General features: G+C 38.4%; 1 protein-coding gene across 3 annotated transcripts; it reads left to right on the top strand.

Moving 5' to 3' along the window:
- On the top strand, positions 1-23,140 carry OGFRL1 (opioid growth factor receptor like 1). Of its 3 annotated transcripts, XM_072142170.1 has the most exons (9): positions 1-116; positions 597-1,070; positions 8,153-8,242; positions 9,937-10,015; positions 11,044-11,122; positions 14,952-15,018; positions 17,745-17,890; positions 19,256-19,841; positions 19,945-23,140. In XM_072142170.1, exons 2-9 carry the CDS (start codon positions 879-881, stop codon positions 19,969-19,971), a joined length of 1,266 nt encoding a protein of 421 aa, XP_071998271.1. In that variant the 5' UTR covers positions 1-116; positions 597-878; the 3' UTR covers positions 19,972-23,140. The 3 variants fall into 3 exon arrangements, with proteins under 3 accessions (XP_071998271.1, XP_071998269.1, XP_071998270.1); XM_072142168.1 differs by having other exon boundaries at positions 19,256-23,139; XM_072142169.1 differs by having other exon boundaries at positions 15-88; positions 19,256-23,139.
- Positions 23,141-25,903: the final 2,763 nt, after the last annotated feature.

Here is a 25,903-nt window from a genome sequence, read left to right as displayed (position 1 = left end):
AGCTCCTGCCCATCCAGGGGAGCGCCTTCCCTTCACACACTCGCTCTGCTTTCATTATCTCAGCGTTACCCATAGGCACGGACAGGCTGTAAGTTTGTGCTCTTCTCTGCCTTCAGGTAAAGCCTCCTCCTGTTAGGACTTATTCTTTACATTGCTTCATGTGTTTCTGCTTTTATTGCTACATCTTAGGGATTTATCAGTCACACATAATGATTAAGTAGTGTAAGATGTTTACCACTGGTTTACCCTTTCAGGAAGTCATCATATTAACTATCCTTGTAAGTTTTATCCTACAATGTTCTTCCCTAACACTGGCCCCCTGGCTTGTGTTATACAAAACTTTATCTGGGATCCATAGTCCCATGATCCCTATTGGTGTCTGTTGTACCATGTGATCTTCTGAGGGATGCTTATAATAATAATTATTTATATAGCGCACACAGATTATGCATTATGACTAATCAATCTACCAGTATGTTTTTGGAGTTATAACCTCATTTGGTTTATTACTGTCATACGTCTTTTCATATATAATTCTATTATACTGGGTGACTTTTCATGCATATTCACTATTTATTGTTGTCACTTACTTGCAGGGTTTGACAAAGACTGGGATACAATTGAGACATTACCCTCGAGCCACAAATAAATCACTTTTGGAGCATTATCCTGTGCTGTGCCTATTACATGTACTTGTGGGTTAGGATCCCTATCAAGAGCACCTAACTCCACACAAGGAGTGCGACCAGAATAAAGGAGGGGGGTCACCTGTCTCCTCTGCTGTCCAGTCTCAGCAGTGTCTATAGGGAAGCAGGCGGCCTGCCACTCCATGTCATGCCAGTTTCCGAATCCAGGCTCTGCTAGCAGTCACTGTGCCAATGGGCAATCTCCTGACCGGGGACAGCTTCAAAGAACCCACTACTGTGGAGGAATGCGACTCTACCTGGGACACTGATTCCGGAGGAGAAGAAGAGCAGGGAGACGACGAGGAGGAAGCGGAGTCGGTGGATGTGAAGCAGAGTGGTGGGGAAGAAGAGTCTGCTGCAGATGGAGCAGATGCTGGCAACCAGGTACACATGTGCCAAGCCTCTGCCTGTACCCACTATTCTAGTGCTGCATGCTGTGGGGTGTATAGAGTGAACTTTATATCACTACTGTATCCCCTCTGTACTCTATCACTAGTCTTCTGCTGGGCAGGAAAATAATATGTATTACAGTAGGGGGCACACCATACTATATCCAACTCTATATCCATGCTGTGCGGGAATATGGGCACACAGGCTTTCTATGCTACCTGGACATTACTATACATTGTGTAGAGGGCTTGGCATAACTGTTAACAGCCATTTATTGCTCTTCTGTATTACTATTTACACTCAGCTAGATCACTAGTCAGGATTGGAATACTGATAGGGCACTTGCTGCGCTACATGACATTACTATTAGTGTCTGGATGTGTGGTAATATACTGTCACCGTCTCCCTATTTTATTTATTATTATTAAGACATTGCTCTTTTTATATGATAGGAAATCCATTGACTTAAACACTGATTCATAATCTATGCTGAGGAATTATAATAACTCCACAAGTGTTGTTCTCCATGCTCTGGCTGGTTTCTTGCAGCTTGCAGTATGTTACCCAGCACAGGAAACATGTGGGCTATGTAATCTTTCCTGTTTAAAATGTGTCAGATTGTCTGAAAGAAAGAACAAAACTGGCACAAAACCCTATGGTATTACATCGTTGTGACGTAGTGCTCATCTATAAGATTCCCGAAAAGTTATAGTCCAGTCATTTCAGACACTTAGGGGGTGTTTGTATAAATATGGGCACAATTTCTATTCTTTTACTTCTAGTTTGTTTCTTTTTATGTATTGCAGAAATCAGTAAGCACTTTAGTTCTCTTCTTACTGTCCCATCATTGTGTATTTATATTCACTATTGTAGCTGAATGATAATCTAAGTATTTACTTCCTGTTACTTGCTTCCTCTGTCTATCATAGTGGCCATGCAAGGCTTCTGCTTTTTTGAGGGACATTTACTATTTACATTTCTCAAAAATCTTCAAGCTGCAATGGAAAATTGCTTCAAATTATGGCAACATGTTGGGTGATCATGTTCTCATAAACAGCACATCTTGCGTAAAGACTATTAAGAGTGGAATCAAGAGCTTAATGCCAGGATTAAGAATGAACTTTTCATTTAATTAAGAGTTTGAACCACATTAAACTACAGCTAGAAGCATTCACCCCCTTATCCACAGGACAAGTGATAAGGCTTACCTAAGCGACTATGGGTGTATTGAGTGTATTTTGTACATAGAAAGATGTTAGTTGGCTTTTCATAACCTTTGTATACTGTCATATGAGGAAAGAACTCTGTAAATGTCAGCATGAGTCAAAAGACAGGGATATCCAAAGATAGGGAAAGATTTGTCAACTGCATGAAGAAGTGTGTAGCTCAGTACATTACACTGGCTGCAGCCCAGTGTTTATAGTATACTTAAATGGGTATTCCCACAAAGACAAGATTCTGAAATATACTCAGGATAACAAAATAACACAATCTCTTAATCACAATTAACAAAAATACAGCATTTCACAGATATAATTTCAGTCAGTCCTGGTGTATACAACTTTGTTTGCCCCGGGATCGGACCATAAATCTTCTGATTTTTATGGTCAGGCAGGAGAGATTCTTATACATTGGAAATAAAGAAAGAGATGTGTATGGAAGACACATGAAACTTTATTTAGAAAAACATAAAAATACTTAAAAACCCAAAATGCAGGTACATATCACAGGACAGATTCAAAGGACAGATTCTTTTCATGAATTGCTTCTCCTGTCTGCTCGATGCAGTGTGATTTTTGTCTCTCCCTATCCATTACAAGATAAGATCACACATAGACTTTTTCTTTCAGCAAGCAGCATGCACAGACTTTCTCTCTGAGCTACAGATAAGATCTGTTTAGCAGGGGAAAGAGGCGTGTAGCAGAGCTGACTGTGTGTTATAGGTGAGTTAGTAGAGAGTCATTGGGGCAGATTTACGTACCCGGTCCTGTCGCGATCCAGCGCCGTGTTCTCAGTCGAGGATTCGGGTCTTCCGGCGATTCACTAAGGTAGTGCACCCAATGTCCACTAGGTGTCGCTGCTGTGCTGAAGTCCGCTGGAGTTCACCATCCGTTGCTGGGTGCAGGTAAGTGCGTGTCAATCGACACTTTTTTAAAAAAATACAGCGTTTTTTCCGAATCACTGCTGAGGTCCTCCGGAGTTCACCATCTTCTTCCCAGTGTATGTGAGTGCATGTCTTCCTACACAATTTGAATTTTAAATCCTGCGCTTAGTCCGAATCAGTCGGGTTTACCGACAGTCCCAACCCCAAATTTGTGCCACATGAAAGTCGGCGCCAAAATCCGATCGCGTGCGCCAAAAACCCCTGGTAAATGCGACACAAATCAGAAATAGTCAGGAAACCCGACGAAATGCGGTCCGTGGACCCTTAGTAAATGTGCCCCAATGTGTCTGCTAGAGAAACCCTGCCCACACTCTGCAATAATACACTGACCATAACTGAGTGATAGGAGCTAAAACAGCAATAAACCTGAGCAAAATAAGAGGGTTAAAATGATCTTTATTGTGTAAATATGACTAGGGGGTATAATTTGAGAACTTCATTTTTTTATGGACAAACTCCTTTAATAAAAAATTTAGCATGAATTATAGTACTTCCTATACAGCATGGCACTTTAAAGTACACCTTTATTTTATTGTCCGATACGTGATGAGTGTTTATCACTATTTTTTTTTTACCGCTTTTTGTCTTCCAACACTGTAATGAGTACAGTATAAGTATAGCCTGCCTAAATGATCATGCCACAGAGTGCCTTCAAAGTATAAAATGAACATTTGCTAAATGTGCTTGGTTATTTTTTTTCATCCTTTTTCCTACCTTGTCACATAGACTGTTAAGAGAAGACGCAGGCAACTCATGTGCCATTTTGTCACTGCATATACACCAATGCATTGTTGTAAGCCTTACTAGAGCGCAGACCTGATATTGCTCTAAAGCGATGAACTCGCATCACACATGCAACGCATGCTGCCCAGATTGCACAGCCCGAATGCTGCAAACAGGAACTGATCTCAGCATGTCTGTTCAGTTCCGGTTTGCAGCGTTCGGACCGTGGGACCCAGACAGCATGTGTTGCGATTTCATTGCATCACACTCGCAAGTGTAGAACCGGCCTAACAATGTAGTGCACCCTTTTAATATATATGACTCACAGACTATTTTCCGCCTGTCAATGACCAATTTTAAGGAGGCCATGACAGACTGGTCAAAAAAGTGCCAAAAAAGTCTAAAAGCCTTGACAAATTTGGCACAAGCATTCTGGCACAAGCGGCTTAATAAGTTACTACCATTGTGTCACTTCTAGCCTAGGTATTTGATAGCTGAGATTTATGCAAGATACTCTATTGAGCAGCCACTACATGCATATAGCCACTGCTAGAAGGAGGCGTAAAACTGAAGCCTGCATGCTAGAAGGAGGGCCATGCTGTTACAGCCAGGCACAAGAGAGGGATCTGGGGTCACCTCTGGCTTAGGAAGTGGCGTAGGGTACACCTGCTTTGATTAACACAGAAGGTGATGTTATAACTAGTAGATATAAACTCTAAAGAATAGAAGGGACAACATTTGTACCATGAGGTTTGTTCACCCCCATTACAGAACTTTTCTATCCCGTTTTGCTTTATTTGGACTTATAAAAGCATGAAAATGTTATAAAGGTTTTGTGATATAGCTTGTTACATGCCCATTAATCAGGTTGTAAATGTGTGCAAATATTCACCTTTGTGTTTTAAGCGCTGGATAAAATAACAGCCAGTAAATGATAACCTTTTTGTGGGGAAACAAAGGTAAAAGTGTGGTGCACTTTATTTTTTACAATTAGCGACTTGCAGAATGGAGCAATTAAGAGAAACTGCAAATGCAGACAAAATAACTAGACTTCATCAACAAAGTCTGCGCCTGGAGAGTTCATGAAACAATCTATTTGATCCTATAGATTAGGTAAGGGAATATTTGAATCACTTAACCTACTACAACAAAATTACATGTACATGGATAAGAAATCCATATCCCTTAGGTCAGCATTTCATTCAAAAGGTTTGTCATGACAGCCTAGTATTCATATGCCAGTGATACGTGTTAAAAAGCCTGCAAGCTCGGGCTCAATGACATCATTTGGTCACCGCGAAGTGGCAATAACATCATAACATTACTGAAGCTCAGGAGTGGGGAAAATGTTGCTTAACAAACAAAAGGACTAGGGAACAGGACTGTCTGCACAGCAAGATTTTTTTCCAGGGACCAGTGGGAGGGGAGCTTGTCACCCTGCCCTTACCCCCTAGCTGAACCCCATCCCCACCACCAAATAATGCAATGCCCCTTCCTCTGACAGCAGTACTTATTATGCCCCTATTCCTTTACAATCATCTTCATAATACCCCCTTTTTTCTACACCCTCATTTATAATGCCTTATAAGCACCCCATTCCTTTCTTTCCATTATTGTGTTGTTCCCCCGCAGCACTCCTCTACTGTCACAGGTATGCACAGCATTTGCACATTACATATTAACAACATTACACAGATGAGGTGTCGCTTTGTGACACATCTTAAAGTATCATACTTGTTCACACATCCAGTGTGAAGATTAAGTCGTTTTTAAAAATAGCAACAAAAAACTGAAAAAAAATTCCAGGTAATATTCCACATGCTTCTTAGTTTCTTTTAAGCCAAGCTGAGTATTGACAGGACATGCTTTTAGGAAAGTCTGAAGTGATCTTCTGGGTCACTATAAATTGCCAGGGTAGAGAGCATCTTCATGGAGCAGCTCTTTCTTTAAATTGGGTCACTATAAATTGCCAGGGTAGAGGGCATCTTCATGGGGAAGCTCTTTCTTTACTGAGGACCAAGTCAGTCCATGTATTACACTTTATAGGCCTTTACATGGAGAATTTTGACAAAGGATAAAATCCTCCTCAAACTCTGCCCATTCTGCAATCACATTTTACAGCTTTAAGATAATAAAATCAACACATCTATTTTCAAGAAACTCCTGTTGGTGAACAAAAAATCAAAATTAGCTTTCAAAATCCTCACCAAAATTTACTTTAAGTGCATCTATATCTTGCATGTGATTATATTAAACGGAATCATATGATACTTAATGGATTTTGTCTTTTCAACAAATTTATCATGAATCATGAGTACAAGTAAATATAAGAAACTTTATAATATGTCTTGTTCACTTTATAATACTTCCTCTTTTACTACTAATCTTTTCGCTCTAAAATTTTGGTGAATTCCATCTCACAAGTAACAAGACTGAAGTTGTCTACAAGCTTTATAGATGAGGTAGTGGGAAAAAGTCACAGGAGCATATTCTTTTCCCAACAGCTTAAAGGGAACTGGTCACCACATTTTTCACATATACAGGTAGTGACAGGTTCCCATAAACCCCTTATAACTAACTGGCAACGTTCTTTTAGCTAAAAATTGTTCCCCTGAGATTCCCATACTTTCAACCTTTACCTGCTATCTAATTCTGGCTACAGCAAGTCGAAGTGGGCATGACCTCCTCGGGCTGAATCCAGCAGCTCCTCCCCATCCTATCTCTGTATACAGCTGTAATGTCATGTGATCAGGGTGACATCATCACAGGTCCTATAGCTTTCGTAGCATTAGAAAACTGTACACCAAGCATATATCTCAAGAAATCATCAGATATTGGGGCTTATTTATTAAGGGTCTTGCGGCTGCATTTTCGTTTGATTTCCCAAATTTTCAGGGATCGCGACGGGGATTGTGTCACACACGATCGGATTTTGGTGCATCGGCGCCAGCTTTCATGCGACAGAAATCGGGTGGCGGGATTTAACATTTAAATTTGTGTCGCATCCAATGCACTTACATAAACCGGAAGGAAGATGGTGAACTCTGGCGGACCTGATCAGGGAAGCGACACAAGCAGGAAATCGGCCGCACAATCTTCTTGAATCGTGGCAGAAGTGCATTCCGGTGGACATTCCGGATTGGGGATGGCGCAGGACCGGGTAAGTAATTGTGCCCCATTGTATCACATGAAATCACAGCAGCCTGCATGGCGAGGAATAGAAGTCCATGGAGACTGCTGTGATTGTTTTATGTGTTCAGATATGTACATGGGGTACAGTTTGCTAATGTTAAGTAGCTTAAGGAACTGTGATGATGTCACCCTAGTCGCACGAACTCTGATTTTATGGTGATGAGAGGGAAACTATTTTTAGCTAAAAGCAGGGGGTCAGATAGTTACTAGGGCTCTATAGGAACCTGCCACTACCTGTATTTGTGAAAAACATGGTGACAGGTTCCCTTTAAAGGAAATCAAAATCCATCATGATGGCACTTACTCCTACATCCAGGCACCATGACTGTGGTAATCTTCTTATACTTGTTATCTATGGCCTACTTCCTTCTAAAATTAACTTTTACATTTTTGATAATGAGCCAAAAGAGTGTTACCAGAGCCCTTTCATGTTGTAGCTTCAGAGGCTGTGACAGTGCGTGAGGGGCACTTACCCAGCTCCTACTATATGTGATTCCAGCAGGCAGAGGGAGGGGAGGGTAAGATGTATGCCTGCACTGTCTGCAAAACTACAGCACAGAGGGGCTCTGCTAAGAACCCCCACAGCATTTCTGTCACAGACACAGTGCCTGGATATATGAATAAAGAAAATCTACCATCAAAATCATGGATAAATCATGATAGCAAATAGGATGCAGGGATGAAAGATGAAAAGAGACTACATGTCACATAGGCCTCACAACATGTATTACTCTTCATTTATATTCTTCATATTGCATTACTGTTCTCTGAAGTTTGTTGAAATATTAGTTGTGCTTTAATTCCATCTCTGGGAGTACTGCAGAGAAATGTTACAGTTGCAAACAAAGCTCAAATTTTAGAGGACACAAAATGGACAACCCCTTTAAATTACTCTATTTCAAATCACCAAAGCCCAAATTAGCAATGGTGAAGTACTCAACATTTTCTTTAACCTATTTTTCATTTTAAAATATTTGTTAACTTTGATGTTTTACAGCGTGACTGCAGCTCAATTGAACCGAACGTCAAACCAAAGAGAAGCTTTTATGCAGCAAGAGATTTGTACAAGTATCGACACCAATATCCAGTAAGAAACTCCTGACATTTACATAATCCTCTAAATATAAGTGACATTTGTAAAATAACTGGATTTACAGGTTTTATCTTATAACCTTTTTATATGTCAAAAGATAACTGTAGCACATCTTCCACTTGCAAAATATGAAATCTGCAGTTAATATAGCTGTAAGAAGAATTTGGGGGAAATAACTACTTTTATATTGGTGGCTACCATAAACAAAATTGGTGGTTTTGACTTTATTTTGCCATTGGTTGTGTTATTTGTATTTACAATCCTATAATCTTACATGTCATTGCTGATTACTGTGCCACAAATTTGTGGAGATGGCTTTAAGGCACTGCTTCCTAAATTATTACTGTATTGGCTTTCCACTTTGTTAATCTAGGTTGAAAGGGTTGATGTTTAAATACATGTCTTTTTTGTCATTGAGTCACTGTCACTCTGCATTACGAGTTATAATCCACAGAGCTCCAAGGTTATCAGAAGAATGTTCGCCAACAGTAACATTCTCTTGTTATTTTCATAATCTGCATATCTTTTAACTGTTTTTATTTTTCTTATTCATGTTTTCCAGTTTAAATAAATAACATTTTCTATGTTTTCTTTTTTTTTTATTACTCATAGTTACTAACATTTCCTTTCATTGAGGGCCCCTAGCAGTCTTGCCTTAAGGCTATTTGGTATTTCTAGTATATATTTTATTAAAGCTTGCTGCCTTACACTACAACATAATAGTCCCAGCCGTCTCTGGATCGGATATCCTTGAAAAATATAAACCACTATAGTTTCCTTTTATACTTTATAATAGATTTTTCCTAATTTCTCCACAAAAACTCCACTTTTGGCAGCCTACTGTATCTCACTAAGGGACTGTTTATCATAACTTTATTAGTATAACCCCCTCCATATTTTTTCCCAAGTTTTGACTTTTTATCTTTGTTGGAAATTTTAGGAGACTAAAGTTTATGGCTAGATGATATATAATTTTATTTATGGATGTTGTCATTTAAGCAGAATGCAAAATTGAAGCGATCAGAAAAGACTAGTTATCAAGTCACATAATATCTTTATTGAGCCTTGTGTTAAAACACATATGTTCAGATTTCCTGACAGTGTATTGTGAGGAAGCTAGTAGAAAGCGTTGGTGTTATCTTGGCTATAATAGATGATTGTCAATATCTCCTAAGCTCCCTCAGCACCAATAATTGTAAACCTCAATTGCATTTCAAACATGTGATGTATATTATCCTATATACCAGTGGAGGCAAACCTATAGCACAGGTGCCATAGGTGGCACTCAGAGCCCTTTCTGTGGGCACTCAGGCCATCGCCCTGGGACAGAGTTCACCAAACTGGACCAAATCCACCGAATCTTCGTGCAGTCCCACGTAACATAGGAGATGCTGCTCTCAGCACTGTGTTAAAGCGACACTTCATTGACTGTTTTTAACTGTGGGGAAAGTGAGAAGGTTTTGACAGGACTGTACAGGGAGACCCTGAAGAGAATATACAATAAGAGTCAGAATTTTTTCCTCCTTTCAACTGTATTGCTGGCATCAGATGGCCGATACAATTGAATGATGTGGAAGAACAGGTTACAAGTTACAGCTCAAAATGCCATGTTTGCACTTCACGGTAAGAAAGTTGATTTTAGCTAGCCGTTTGGGTACTCTGTCTCTATATACAATTTTATTTTGCAGAATTTTAAGGATCTTCGCTGTCAAAATGACTTGTGCAATCTCAGATTTTATATGAACAAGATCCCATTTAAGCCTGATGGTATGATTTATTTATGGTTATTTTTTTACATTCCACTTTATATTAAGTTATGTGTACTAGAACCCTAATTTTGCAGTTTATAACAGGAAAATAAATAGTATCTGGTGCTTTGCTTTGACATACAGACAGCATTGAACTGTACTGAAATTATGCACTAATTGACCTCAGCAGTAAAATGCTATGGGTGTAGAGGTCAACACCGATAGGTTGCAGTAATACTCTGGACTATTTTGTGTCACTAGAAAACCCTGCCATGTAAATGTGAAAGTTCCAAATCCCCATCTTAAAAATGTAAATGACCCATATTTACACTTTGTAATGTTGAATCCAGTCACACTGAGTTTGTCTTTACAGAAGTGAAAATTTATTTAGCAAACATAGATGTGACGTTTCGGTCAATTCCTGACCTTCATCAGACACAGTTTGCTGTAAATAGAGCTATATAATTGCTACTATGCAGGCCCCAGGCACTGGGAGGGAATCGGCAGGAAAACTGCTCTGTTGTGTAGAGCGCTACTACACTACATTGCAGTTTTCCCACTGACATTTCATATGACTGTGGAGACAATGTTTTTCTTTAAACTTTAAACATTTTTCTTTAAAGGGGTGAGATTTCACATGAAATAGGACATCCTAGAAAGGATATATCCTACCCTACCTGAGGGTTCTGGTAGTTTAGTGTAATAAAAATAGGCTATAGGGAAGCCACCAAAGTCATACTCAATTGAGCAGAATAGTCCCTTTTTGATGGAGATGAATCACTTTGGAGACTGAAGAGCAGCATATTTTCATATGCTTTGTACAAATGGATCAGAAATTAGGTGCTCACCCATAGCCCCATAAATTGGCTAGAAAATAAAATATTGATATGTAAAACCCCAGAAGGGTGTCCTTTTTTCGTGACTGTGTAGTAGGAGCAGCATATTTTTTACACCAGCATAGTGCACATTTTTCTTATATATGTATTTTTTTTTCTATTCAATCATTATAATTTGCCTTAATGACTCGACTTATTGCTGCATTTTCAGGCGTGTACATTGAAGAAATTTTAAATAAATGGACAGGTGACTATGACAAGTTGGAACATAATCACACTTATATACAATGGTAAGTGTTGGTGTATACTGAATGGACACTGAGAGAAACTGAAATGTTGTATTAACCGTATATACTTGAGTATAAGCCAAGTTTTCGGCACAAAAAATGTCTTTACTTTTTTATGTGCTGGGCATACTAGTGGCTGGCTTTATACTGGGAGTTGGCTGGCTGGCTATATACTAGGGACACGGGCTGGCTATGTATTAGGGCAAGGGCTGGCACCAATGCATTTCCCACCCCAGGTTTTCCCAGTTTTTTGTGGTAAAATTGGGTACCTCGGCTTACATTTGGGTCGGCTTATACTCAAGTATATACGGTAATCAATAATGTTTATTTTCAAGTAATCCTTCATTGGTGTAAATTAAAATTTGGTTTAAAGTAAACCGTGTGTACTTAGGTCTCATACATTAAAAAATTGTGCTTTTTCTGAGCTTCAAACAATGGGCCCTTAGGTTACTCCTTATGCCAATGAACACAGAAATAGATGCCCAAGCTGATAGGAACAATTTGTGGCCTGAGCAACAACGACTAGCACATGTCTCTTTGTTCATGCTGCCTTAACCCCTTAACAACTTGTGACATATTAGTTCATCCAAGTCCATTAAGAGAATACAAAGAGTGCTCACTGAGTGCTCACTCTCCATACAAGCCGGTAACACCCGCGATTGGTGCCGGCACTAATCATGCTTTTTAATCCTTTGACTGGCTATAATGCCACTTCTATAATGACTTTGGCCGTCACGTCGCGTAACTCCAAGACCTGTGCTTGCTGCAGATCTGTAACAGTGCCAGTGTTAAGCATCTCTGCGTGTTAGGTCTCATTGTGTCCCAAAAGTTCTGATCTATCAAAATATAAAATGTTTATTCCCACCATTGAACCCAGTAATGGAAAATAGCACCCAAATCTTTGAAATGACACTTTTTTGCCATTTTGCAACACCAAAAATGAAATTAAAAGTGATCAAGACAGTTATTAGCACGTTAGCATCAGAAGATGGCAAACCAAAGAATTTTTTTTTATATAGAATTAATTCATTAATTTTTTTTATTGTATTAAAACACAATAAAACCTATATAAATGTGATAGCCCCCTGATCCTACTGACCCAGAGAATAAAGGACATGTGTCATTTGGAATGCACAGTGAAAGCTGTGAAAACCGAGCCCAAAACAAAATGGCGCAAATGCTCTTTTCACCACATTTTGTCACTGTAAAGTACAATTTGTTAAAAGAAAAAAAGTCTTCACACAGGAAGATTTTTGAAAGTAAAACACAAAAACAGAATGGGTAAGGTTGTTTACATGTTATGTCTATACATGGTTGTAGCTGTATTGAGGTGCTTATGCATATAAGTTATGCAATAAGGGAATGGCATGGATGCATTATAGGACAGACCTTGAGACCCAAGACTAAACCCCTTCCCAGCTCTTCCTACCTAATTGTCCAGCCTACTCTAAATAGCATATGACAACTGGTCAACATCACCTTCCTGCGCCAAAGTGAAAATGCGGAAACAAAGAATGGACAATACAAACACAGAAGAGTAGTCAGCAGATACAGGTCAAAACAAGAGGACAATTCAGTACAGAATCGACATTCAAGTGAAGGGTCAAAAAACAGATAAGGATCAAGAAATAAATGCGAGCTAGCTCCACTTATTATAATAATAATAATTATTATTATTATTTTATTATTATTTACATAGCACCATCAAATTCTGTAGAACTTAACATATCATACTTAGAAACGTGGTCCAATCATCTAATGGACTGGGACATCTCATTTAAACTTTTCCTACTATTTCCTCCTTGCTTTCTATGACATCCATTCAAGGCAGCCCAGCAGCCAGGAAAAAAGTAAATCAGTGATCAAACTAGGAAGGACCATACACATCCACAGCCGTAGTTCTAGGATAGGGGTTAAAGCCTGAATAGGCGCAGTTGTTACGATGCTTATGCATGTGGTTGCCCTTTAAAGCACAACGGTGGGTTATCTAACTGGTTTGACTTAGGGATACGCACTAAGGGCAGTATCCCTGGACCTATCCCAAGGAATTCACCCTTTTACCTCTATACAGGGATCTGGACTTCACTGCAAAGAGATCCCAAGGCCTCTGGGGGTCCCAGTATTGATAGTAGCTGACCCAACGGGCACAGATATACCGGTATGTGGTACCAATGGGTCAGACACAGCAGGAGGTCAAGGCAGGCAGCGTTCAATCAGAATCCAGACACAGGCAAAAGGTTAGAGATGCAAGCCAGGGTTTTATAAAAGGGTATTCAGATCAAAACCAAAGTCACAGAACAAGCTGGGGTCAAACATAAGTCAATAAAAACAAGCACCACACAGCAAATGAACGGGAACCTTTGCTCAGGCACATGCAGCAGGGCAAGCCAGACTATACCACTGTTGGTGGACTCTTCATGAATGAGAGGGTGGCGCCACCCTTGCGACAGGGAATGCAACCAGGGGTGGAACCCATCGCCAGCATTACAGTACCCCCATCTTCCCTTCTTGGGACCAGAACTGGAAAGAAACCTCTTGATAAGGGATGGAGCATTGACGTTCTCCTCAGGTTCCCGAATCCCTTCCACTCTGCAAGATAAATGGTTCTCATTTCCCATTTTCTTGGAGTTCAGAATCTTCTTGACCTTGTAAACATCATAAGCACCACCAGGAGCAAAAGCAGGAACAGAATCTTTACTGTTGTGATTAAGAATCAGGGGTTTGAGGAGAAAAACGTGGAAAGAATTTGGAATCCTGAGGGTCTTGTACGGTCTTGACGGAGCTTGTAGGACATTGGGTTAACTTGCGGAAGAACCTCAAATGGTCCAATGAATCTAGAAGCAAACTTGTAGCAGGGCATCTTCAAATCGAAGTTTTTGGAAGATAACCAGACCTTGGTTCCCGGAGAAAGCTGAGGAGGTGGTCTTCATTTTCTGTCTGCACTCTCCTTTATACAAACCATTTCCTTTAAGATAGCGGATTTAGTTTGCTCCCAGATCTGGAAGAACAAACTATAAGCCTCATTGACTGCAGGAACTTTGGAATTAGCTTGTACAGGAAGAGGATATAGGCTATACACAGGGAAGAATGGAGAGGCAGCAGTAGATACACTTGTATGGTTATTATATGAGAATTCTGCCCAGGGATGTAGCTGCACCCTGTCATCATATTGAGCAGAGACAAAGTGTCAGAGGTATCCCTCAAGAAACTGATTGACACGCTCAACTTGACAGTTGGATTGTGGTTGATATGCAGAAGAGACTCCCAGAATTTCAGGGCCAATAAATTGCCAACTGAGATGCAGAGGGTAAAACTGAAAGTGGAATGAAGTGTGGCATTTTAGAGAAACGTTCCACAACTAGCTGAGGAAGGCAGGCCAATGATGAAATCCATGGCGATATAAGCTGCCAGGGCCTGTCAAGATTTCATCATGCGAGCAGTGGTTGGTTTCCTTTAAGTTATGCATCTGCTCATTGGACTCACATCTAGCGAAGTATAAACACCTCATGAGGAACTTTGGGCATTTTAGTGTCTATATATGTTGTAAAGCCGAAAGAAGAAGTCTATCCAGTGACTCGCTGTAAGTATTTAAGTCATTAGAAGCTATTTCTTTATCTACTAGCTGTCTGTGTGAATATGGGCAGAACGGGACAAATGGAACGAAAAGAAAAACAGGACAAAGTAGATCTTTTAACGGGTCTTACAGCTATTTCTCAGTGTTATAAACCAAATACTCGTAGGTATTCCAATGTTAAGTAGATCTTCTCATATACTTTTTTTGATATCCAGTATCAATCTTATTAGATCTCACTAATTGTATGTCTATTTGCAGGCTTTTCCCTCTTCGAGAACAAGGCTTAAATTTTTATGCTAAGGAACTGACGTCATGTGAAATTGAGGTAAAACCAGCAACATATTTATGTGAAATATAATTGTCAATTTAAGTTGGGAAGTGATTTGTAATATAGATTAAAACAATACATCTATTACTGCCTTTTACCAACCTTTTTTATATAAAGACCACTTTTATAATAGAAATTTTTTTCGCCTTGAAAGAAAAAGCTGGATTTTTGAAAGAGCATGAATTTATTTTAACTGAACTGCTCTAAGAGGTGATGGCTGCTGTAATGGATTCCTCTGAAACAGAGAAGGCGACATCTTTGATGTTCTTAGAAGTACCCATATGACAGCTAATAATACATCAGGCAGTAAAAAAAAAATTGGCGAACAGCTGACATTTATTGTCACCCTTGTGCTAACTTTAATAGGCTGTCTTTTTTATTATTATTATTATTATGAGTGCTTAGTGTCTCTTAGCACATAATACTAGCTTTGGAAGTCAATGCCTCCATTTGACACCAAAGTATTATAACTAATTTCAAAATAAAATCTGTAAACATAATTATGTGTTAATTGGATTCCCTGGGATAGAGATAGAAATGTATCAATGGGATTCCCTTACAATTTACGGTAGTTATACGGAATTATGCTAAAATAACTAGTTAAATATTTGACATGAAACAATGTACACAGCATGAAAACAAATTTGGACACTCATGAAATAAAGACCGGAGTCCCTTTATAAATATATACTTTTAGGTGACCTTGTTCTAAGGTGGGGAAAAGAAATGTTTTAGTAATAATAAAGCTTTATTTATATAACGTCATCATATTCAGCAGCAATTTAATAAATAAAATAAGACATATACTGAGCAATAATATTGTCAGATGAAACAATAGGAGCGATGACCCTGCTCTAATGCTCTTACGGCCTAACAATAAAGGGGTGATACAGGAGATGACAGTGATTGTACAATGGTTCAGCCATTCTTTAAGGAAATAGATAATGCTGAATGAAACCTTCACAAGCCGCTTACAATATTAACAGAAACTAGGGTGCATCGGAGTGCAGAGTAACCTGTTTAGCGGTATCAAGTGGGGAGGGATTACATAGATGGGATTAAATTAAGAAAGAAAGTAACCTGAGATCGCTGGAAAATCCAAGGGTACAGGCTGGGCAATAGACTGACATGAGGGCAGAGGGGTAGGGAGGTGCAGCACTGTGCAGAGCTTTGTGGATGAGGTTAATTTTAAGTGAACACGTAAAGTGATGGGGAGCCAGTGCAAAGACTGACCAACTGGAGGCATCGATGTAGCATTGGGATTGATAGACCACTCTGTCACTCTGCATTGAAAATAGATTGTAGTGGAGAGAGTAAGTGGAACACGAATAAGCAAGGAGTTACAGAAGTTAAGGCTGAAGTGAGTAAAAGTGACAATTAGGGTTTCCACGGTCAGGAAAGGACAGATTCTGGAAATGTTTATTAATTGCATGCATCACTAGAGTGCAAGTGATTGTAAGGCGAAAAGAGAGGTCGGAGTGCAATACAACCTAAAGACATTGAGCTTCCTGTCTCAGAGTTATGGGATACCCCCAATGAAAATGAAGATGGGTTCAGTTGATTAGTAGATTGTGGAAAAACAAGAGTTTTAGAAATTTTCAGGTAGAGAGACGACAGCAGGGACAATCAGTGGTGTTATGTAGTAGGCCGTGTGTGATGTTATATGCAGAACTATATATCTGGGTATCTTCCGTGTAAAGATGGTATTGAAAACCAAATCTACTAATGGTTCACCCAATAGGGGCAATGTAGAGGAAAAAGGGCATAGGAGAAACCCCTGGGGAACTGAGAGAGGAAGAGGATGTTATGTTTTATTAGCAGTTCAGAGTTGAGGATGGACAAGAGGGTCAAAACTGACATCATTATGCCATCTGTGTAACAGATACCTAGTCCACCTACCTAGTCAAAGTCTGCGATATGGTGAGTCAAATGAACTCAACTGAAATGAAATCGCTTATTCTGTCGAAGTCGTCCACCCCTGAGTTTATCTGTTAAAAGTGCACAAGTACCCAAATTTGTTTGGGAAATTTCCCAGTAACAGGATAACCATTTTTGCTGTAAAAAGCAGTAGATGTCTATGTGACTAGAAATTTGCTTTATTGCTGGAGGACTCTTCAGAGACCAGATGGCAGTTGCATCGAGAGACAAAAATAATTTAAAGTAGATTGTGCTTGACTAAACTACAGCAGTGAGGAGATTTCTTAAACCTTGTGCTGTGGAAAATGCAGTTATTTGCTGCAGCTACCAGTCGGGTTTCTGCTTTAATTTACATATTTTCCCTTTTTTTTAATAAAAACATATACAGGCAGTTTGGAGCTAAGTCAGGACTTTTATAATTGTAGCTACTGACATTTTTTTTTGTCCAGTTGACAATTGGACCTTCAATATTTTTTGCTGTAATGGGACCAAGGATTATCAATAAAGCTTCATTACAGACACCTTACAGCTGATCATTGCAGCCGGGGACTAAAGTAAAGTATGCAGAGAGCTTCACCAGGGGCCAAAGTGGGAAGAGGGGTCTGTGTGTAGCTATGGGTTGTCTGTAAGTCGGGTGTTCTTAAGTAGGGGACCGCCTGTATTCTCTAGCAATAACAAAATTTACCAATACTGCTGTTTTAAGACCAATTCTTTGAGAGTGGTATGGATTTATCAATATGGCTGTTTAACTATGTAATGTCCTTCGTGTGTCTGCAACTGATGACCTTATTTTTATTTCTTCTAAGGAGTTTAAAAAATCAAAAGAAGCTATCAAAAGATTTGTCTTGGCATATAAAATGATGCTGGATTTTTTTGGGTTAAAACTTGTGGATAAGAAAGGAAAAGTGTTACGAGCAACAAACTGGCAAGAAAGATTCCAGCACTTGAATGAGTATGTAGATGTGGAAATATTTATTAACGTGTCGCCATTCATAGTCATTTTGTTAATGAGTTTTCATGTTAAATGTCTTTAATTTATTTATTTATGAACAGTATCTATTTACTGAATACCTTACTGAATAATTTTTATCTTATATTGAGTTCCAACTCTAAATGGAACTACTAGGTCAGAATTGAGGTTCTTAGGTATGAAAAAGGGTGCAGACCCAAGAGATGGATGCAAGTTCTAGCTGACATGCAGTAGTCTTTTTTTGTGTCCTACTGTATGTGATTGAAACCCCAGGAAACGGTTATATTTTCAAGTATATTTCTACCCAAAAGTCAAGACTGTATAACAAACAGAAATTTAGGAGCTTAATAAAGGCCTCTTAATGAGCACATAAGAAAACTCTGATATAAACTACATAAGTCTTTTAGAGGGGTCCCTTAGATATTACATCAGATTCCAAGAGCTTGGGAGTATGTCTTGGCAGCTAAACTTGAGTTTTGATCTCCCTTCTGATTTCTGATGTGTTTATCTGCTGTTGAAAAGGATGGGATCAAGAAAAAGGACATTTAAAAAGTGGAATATTGGCATTTAAGATTTTTTGGAAATGTCAATATAAAGTTGCTTTTGTTACAGGGGAAGAAAGGTTAAATGTGATGATAAAACCTTTTCAAAACAGTTGTTTTGGATTTAGAAATGCAAATATTGTCCCTTTCCAAAGACAATTTCAACTTCTATGAAACCATGGATGGCAGTGCATCAGCTGTTTCAATCAACCTTTTTTAAGCTAATATATAAATTGACTTGTAAATGGCATCAGAGTTTACTTTATGGAAGCTCCTACTGCTGGACTAAACATCTGGGGCATATGCAGTCTTGCATTGTAAACTTGGCTGTCTTTTCGAGCTACTTTATGGTTCATTTGGTATGAAGCTACAGATGTGACCTTACCTTTCCTCTTAGTTGGACATGTTCAGATGTCTAACCTTTTTAACGAGTGAAAAAATTCCAAGATCCAGCCTTGTCGGGAAACACTCGTAATCGTTATTTAGGCATGCATTAAAATTCCACTGCAGGTAGTCTTGGTCAACGCATTTCAAACGGACTGGCCGTTCTTAGTCATGGCAGCCATGGAATTTTAATGCATGCCTAAATAAAGATTGCGAGTGTTTCCCGACAAGGCTGGATCTTGGAATTTTTTCACTCGTGTTTGCGGCCCGAACAGTGGGGCGTTCCGCGCCATACTGGGACACTCACAGAGCTGGAAGGTGAGCTGAATCTCCATTTCTACCTAACCTTTTTAACACATGATGATTTTGTGATATTGTCCAACAAAATAATTTGCTCTGTCATTTTCCTATATCTCCCTAGATCTCAGCACAACTACTTAAGAATTACTCGCATTTTAAAAAGTCTTGGGGAGCTTGGATATGAAAATTTTAAATCTCCACTGGTGAAAACTTTTCTTGAGGAGTCAATTGTTGAGAACACCATCCCAAACATGAAACAAAGTGCATTAGAGTATTTTGTGTACACAATCAAAGATAGGAGTGAAAGGAGAAAACTGTTGCGTTTTGCTTCCCATCATTATCAACCACCAGAGCACTTTATATGGGGGCCATCAAAACAGCCAAAGCCTGACCAAAGTAAAACTATAAAAAAGATCTCTTTAAACCGATCTTTGAAGAAAAATACACAAAAATCTGAAGATAACAAGATGGATCACAGCATGGAGAGACCGCAAAATCTTTCATCAGATGTCGAGGAGTGGCAGTTAGAACAAGTTGAGGAGGAAAACAGCCAGAGAGCAGAGGGAGATGATGCTGGAAAAGAATCTGAAAACGATGTTTATAAGTCGGAACATTCTCAAGATGTAATATTGTGCCCAGCCATAGCTTCCCCTATTTCATCAACCACTGATGAAGAGGGCACTAAACAAAGCAAAGAAGCTAATAAGGTCAGCATAATAATAGTTGAAGCCACCAATCAGGGCAGTACAGATTGCTTATGCAACCTATCACCTAGTACTTCGGTAACTCCTGTTGTTACTGAACCCTCAGGTACAGGAAAAGAGGTATAAGATGTGAAGATGTGAAAAGTAAATGGAAATTTTTGAAGAAATATAAAGTCTTTAAAATTCAGCACAGGTTCCTTTCCTTGTGTAAGATGTAAAGCAACTCGTGAAAATGTGACTTTAGTCCCCAGAATGACTGATCTCCCTGCAGAGGCAAGTGGTGCACTTTAATATGTATGAGTAATGTTTAATGCTAGTTGCTTTTTTTTATATCTATTTTCTACTAGAATCATTTGATCTAATTTGTACATCGGTGAGTTATCCTATCATATAATATGTGAACAAAGTAAAGCCATATTGCATGATGTAAAAAGATGTTAATGGAAAGGCTGTTATTCTGTCAATAACTTGTTTTGGGATAGTCTTAGTATTATATATTAACTATATTTTTTCAAAAAGGCTCAAATGCAATGTTGGTGAGGGGCTCACCTAATATTTCTGGTAGGGACGATTTCTGAATGCAGGCAGCCTCCTATTTACAGATGGACCTCTGTTGGTAATTTTATTGTACTTTAGTCCCAGGCTGTGATCAGCTGTAAAAGTTATCAAAGGTGTCTGCAATGAAGCTTTATTGTTGATCCTTGTTCTTATGACAACCCAAAATGTGAAAAATCCAATTGTCACAGGGACCAAAAAAGTATTTAATAGAGACACACTAACAAAATATACCAGTTCCAACTTGAACAACTTGCACTCCCAAAGAACCCATCTTGTACGTAACACGGAGACTGCCTGTAGTTTGCTTCTATGTTTTACATTTCTGAGGCTATTCTACCCACAACATACAGCATAAATAACAGTTTTCAGACTGAGGCATTACGTAAGTTAGATTTTTAATTTTGTCTTTAGAAAAAAAACATTGGATGTCAATCTGATACACAAATGTATATCTTGCTGATACGCAGAGAGAACCTCATCTCCAGCGAGATGCAGCTCACCACTCACGCAATGGCAACGTTTGCAGTGGTAAGCTGACGTCACAGAGGGGATGGAATTTGGTGTGTCCGCTGACGAGATCCAAGAACAGACATTTTATGAATTTGAATTCTCCCCCCACCCCCGGACTTCAGGGGGGGATGTAGGCAGGGAGCCAGGTACTGTACTCTAATGTCTACATTGGCTGATGTATACATCACACAAATGTGACAAAAGCACATATGCTTTTGTTATGTTATGGGCTTTTGGAAGCCGTAATAACCCAAAATTTGCGCTTTTGTGACAGATTCGCTTTAAACACCATTTGAATTACTGCGGTATAACCCATTGAAAATCAAGTTATTATTTACTTGAGAACCATTAATTCTGTGGTGCTGTAAGGAATTCTCATACATTACACAAAGACAAGTACAAATACAAATATTTCAGAGATCAGGAAAAAAGTGGAAAGGGGACCCTGCCCAAGAGGGCTCAAAATCTGCATGACATTCCTTCTTTAAATTCCTATTTGGACTTTCCCCTGTGTTCCTTCTCCTCCCCGTGCATGTGACATCATGAAAAGATCCTTTGCCTTTTATGCGTCATCGTGCAGAATAGAAAAGCCTTTTCTCACACATTCCCCTCCATGTCAAGGAGCTTGAAATGATGGTGTTCGGCTTTCTTTCCTGCTCCACAATGATTCTGCAGATCGCTGACGGGCAGGAGAAAGGAGAGCTGTACAGCTGCCCCGTGCTCTCTGTGACTGGAACAGTTGCTTTGTCAGTGCTTTTCCCAATCATTAGGGAAGTGGTAAGGGGGATTTAACAGTGACTGCAAGCTTATCAGAAAGGTTTTACTGTGCTAGGAAAAAGGATGGAAAGTTACTGTATAAACATTTTTGTAAAAAAAAGTGTAATTGTACAGTTTATAATTTTCAAAAAATACTCCATATGAAAAAGATGACAATTATATTTGGTTTTATTGGTATTAAATACAAATAATCTTTAGTGTAAACCTACATTTGTGTTATCCTAAATTTTGCACATCATGACACATTAACTTGGTCAGACATTATTTCCCTATGCAAAAAAAGTAATATTAGAGCATACAAACTTGCCCAATACTAGTATAATTCATCCTGCGGAAAATCAATTGTTATCAATTGTTAGTAGGTAAAGCTACTTTAACTTTTAGCAAATCTAAGGAACAGTTCACATCTTGATAATTTAATTTGTATCAGTCATTGTGAACGAAGGATGAATAAACACCACACTTAGTCTTTGGCTCTTACTAACCAATGAAAAATTGTGATGATATAATTGTTGTGAATTGTCATAAGAATTTTCTCATGAGTAAATGGAACATTTTGTATGTTTCTCATCAAAATTGTTGAATAAATATTTTACTGTAATAATGATTTAGGACATGATTATGAACCTGTTCCAGTCCTGGGTAGCAGGTTGGTGGACATTTCAGATCTAAATCCTAATGATTCTACTTTGTGGTTATCAAGATGTCAGGCTAATTCCATAATGTCCTTAATAAAAATATATGCTGGCATCTGTTTTATTAGATTTTTAGCTAAATTTCAGATTAAAATGCTATTAATTATGAGACTTCTAATCTGTAACCTTAAATCAAGAATATGTTTTTGTAATTTTATTTTTACAATTAAATATATTAAAACATATTATATTACATGTATTCATTTCTGAGTCTGAAGTTTGTTTTTTAAAATGCGCCTGTTAAATCCAACATTGGATGCCATTATTGTCTATATATATACTTTTTGGACAACTAGTAGGACTAAAGGGGCATTGGCCGGTTGAGGGAACCTCCTGCTCATGTCACCCGGGCAATCACAGCGTGTTTACATTAAAAGTCTCATATTTTCGGTTAATCCTTCTCTCCAGCGGCACCATTTTACTTTGGTGATGCTGGAGAGAGGATCTTATCTAGACTGTGACACTACACCACTCCTATCTGATCCCTTCTGAGTTACATTGCGATATCCCTAAGTCAACCGACATACAATCTCGTATTTGCATCCACTCTGTACTATTATGGTTAAAAAGGCTGCCTGTAACTATAATTAAGTGAAAGTGAAGTCTTCAAAGACCCTAATATTTAGTCAACTTATTGTTTTTTTCTTTCTTCCCCAAATTACAGGTTTGTCATGTAAAGCTGATCACATGGGGTCCCCTTCATGGTGCTGTGTTCTCACATGGGGAGTTAAAATAAATTATTTTAATTTGGGTAGTTATGTTTTATTTTAAAAATGACATATTGACATATGACATATTGAAAAAACTAAAACTGTTAAAAACTGAAATTTGCTTTAAGTACCTTTTGTTGTTTTAAAGAAAACCATCCATCCTTTGGGACCTATATAAATAACTAAATAATATAGTGTTTGGCTGGGGAAGAGACATGTCAAGCCAAAGGCCTGTGGAGCCATGGTAGTTGTGAACTGCAGAACTTTGGTGTTTTTGTAGTGCCAGGCAGTAGGCCAGCACCTGGTGAGGTAGGGATCCTCTATGTTTAGAGGCATAGTATTTATTTTTGCTTGTTTTGTTTATTTATTATTAAATAGTAGTAATAGTAAATTTGTAGTAAATAAAACTGGCTGAGGCCATTTGCATCAAAAACCATGTGTGCGCATGTACTTCAGGATACAACTATCCGGACCTAATCCCTTACCATGTATACGGTATTATTATTTTTTTTTTTTGTATATGCACTGGTCAACAAGACAACATTCTAGGTATCCTCTGATAATTGATGGTGCTTGTACATGATGCATCCTCAGAGAGAAAAACATGTGAATTATTGGTAGTTTTCAATCTGATCATGTACTTGTTGTTTTAGAGACACCTGCCTGTATTGAGAGTGTACAACCTATGACATATATTTCCAAAATTGTGATCGTTAAAATAACAGATCATTCTGCAAAGTACGGTAACTTGTAATAAAAACAAGAAAATGGAACTACTTGATTTTAATTTAAATTAAGATTATCTACCCCTTTTAGTTCCCAAATTTGATTGATGTTGCTTTAATATTCTTATACATTTGTTAACACATAGAGAATATTAAGATAAAAGTAAATTTTAAAAAAACCAAGTGATGTTATATAAATTAGGATAACCTTAGACATTCGTGAACACTTCTGGTGAAGAATTTAAGTAAATGAATTAATTTAAAAATGTAAGTGATTTAATGTGACATAATGCCTCTAATTTGGCTATAGCTGATTCCTTTTTGTCAAGTCCAATCATGTCCAAAATTAGATCATCCTGTCATACTTTGAAACATATCACATATTCACGGAGTGTAAATAGCATGTTTAAGCAGTAAAGTGTTAATTAACCTTTTAGTGATGTTACATCAGCTTAAAGTGTATCTACCATCAAAATAAAGTATGGATAAACCAGGATTACTTACTTAAAGATCCAGGCATCGTGATTGTGGTAATCTTCTTATATTTGTTATTCATGGCCTCCTTCCTTCATAAATCAATTAAAAAAATGATGCTTATGAGCCTAAAAGATTACTTGAACTCCCAAGTGCCCCTCTGTGAGAGTGCTTCTCACAGAGGGGCACTTGGGAGCTCAAGTAATCTTTTAGGCTCATAAGCATGTAACAGCCTGTGAGTCTGCAGCATTGAGGGGCTCAGGGAACTGCCCAAGTAGTCTTTAAAGGAAACCTACCATTTGCTTTTATGCATTGTGAACCAAACATACCTTGGGAATGCGGTAGTTACATGGATGTAGAAACCTATCTAGTTTAATCCCTGAACCGAGCAGTTTTGCTGAAAAAAACATCATAAAATTATGATAACGAGGCTCCAGTGCTCCTGTGGCCATTAGACGGGGCCCTGGGCGCTCCCCTAACACCCTAATTATCCACTCCTTCAGCTTTGTCCCGCCCAGCATAAACCTCGAACACTGTATTACTGTGTTTTCCCTTTTACGGCGGACACCTGCTATAACACCCAGGATCAGTGGAAAACCTGATCCAGGTTTTTAAACCTCTTAGATTGCTGAGGAAATGGTGAGCATGGTATTTAAGTATTTCATATCTTATCGGCAACCCAACGAGTGGCTGCAATTGTTATTTTTAAAAAGAAAAAATCCTTACTATTTGTATGTATAGACCACCCAAAAAACTACATAAAAAGAGATCAAAATATAAAGTCATACAAATATTCCTGATGGGAACACTGATGTTCAACACTACCTATACTACATTACCTCTAATTATTCATAACCTACTATTTGTGCTGAGGTAATGAGAAGCTGCTTGTAAACAGGAGTGAAAAGAATGCACAGAAGTCCAAATAAGTCCAAAAATGCATACAGATTCAAGGACAAAATATCCTTCATATTTTTAAATTTGTGAATATTATATACATAGCTCAAAAAAATAAAGGGAACACTTAAAGAACACAATATAACTCCAAGTAAATCAAACATCTAAGAAATAAAACTATCCACCTAGGAAGCAACACTGATTGACAGTCGATTTTGTTTTTAAGATTTTAATAAAAGTTTCCAGAGGTCATCAGAGGTCAACCAGCCCCCCCCCCCCCACATTGCCCAAATCAAACAAAACCGGTGCCAATCAATAGTGTTATGTTTGTGCTGCTCTAAATGTTGTTTGTTTGGCTTTTGTTTTAAATATATTTACAAAATTCACATTAACCAAATTAAACAAAACTGGTCTTAAACGTTCATGCTAAGTTTGTGCTGGTTTGTGCAGCAAAAAAATGGTGCTCATTTTGAATATATACTAATTTTTTTTAGAGGTCAGCAGAGTTCATTCCTTCTAAAGTACGATGTGTTTGCTACCTCCCCCGGTGATCAAACCAGAGAAGTATCACTAGGGTTTTTTTTTACCAGTTTATCTTAAACACCTAAACCTACGTAAGCACCTAAACACACCTAAACACACCTTCAAAATAATAGCAGCACAAACGACATCCACAAATGGGGGTTGTACTCACAGCCCAACAACGTGCAGGACAATTC

The sequence above is a fragment of the Engystomops pustulosus genome, chromosome 3, assembly GCF_040894005.1.
Source record: "Engystomops pustulosus chromosome 3, aEngPut4.maternal, whole genome shotgun sequence".
NCBI classification, from domain to species: Eukaryota; Metazoa; Chordata; class Amphibia; order Anura; family Leptodactylidae; genus Engystomops; species Engystomops pustulosus.
This window is presented reverse-complemented; position numbering and strand designations above follow the sequence as displayed.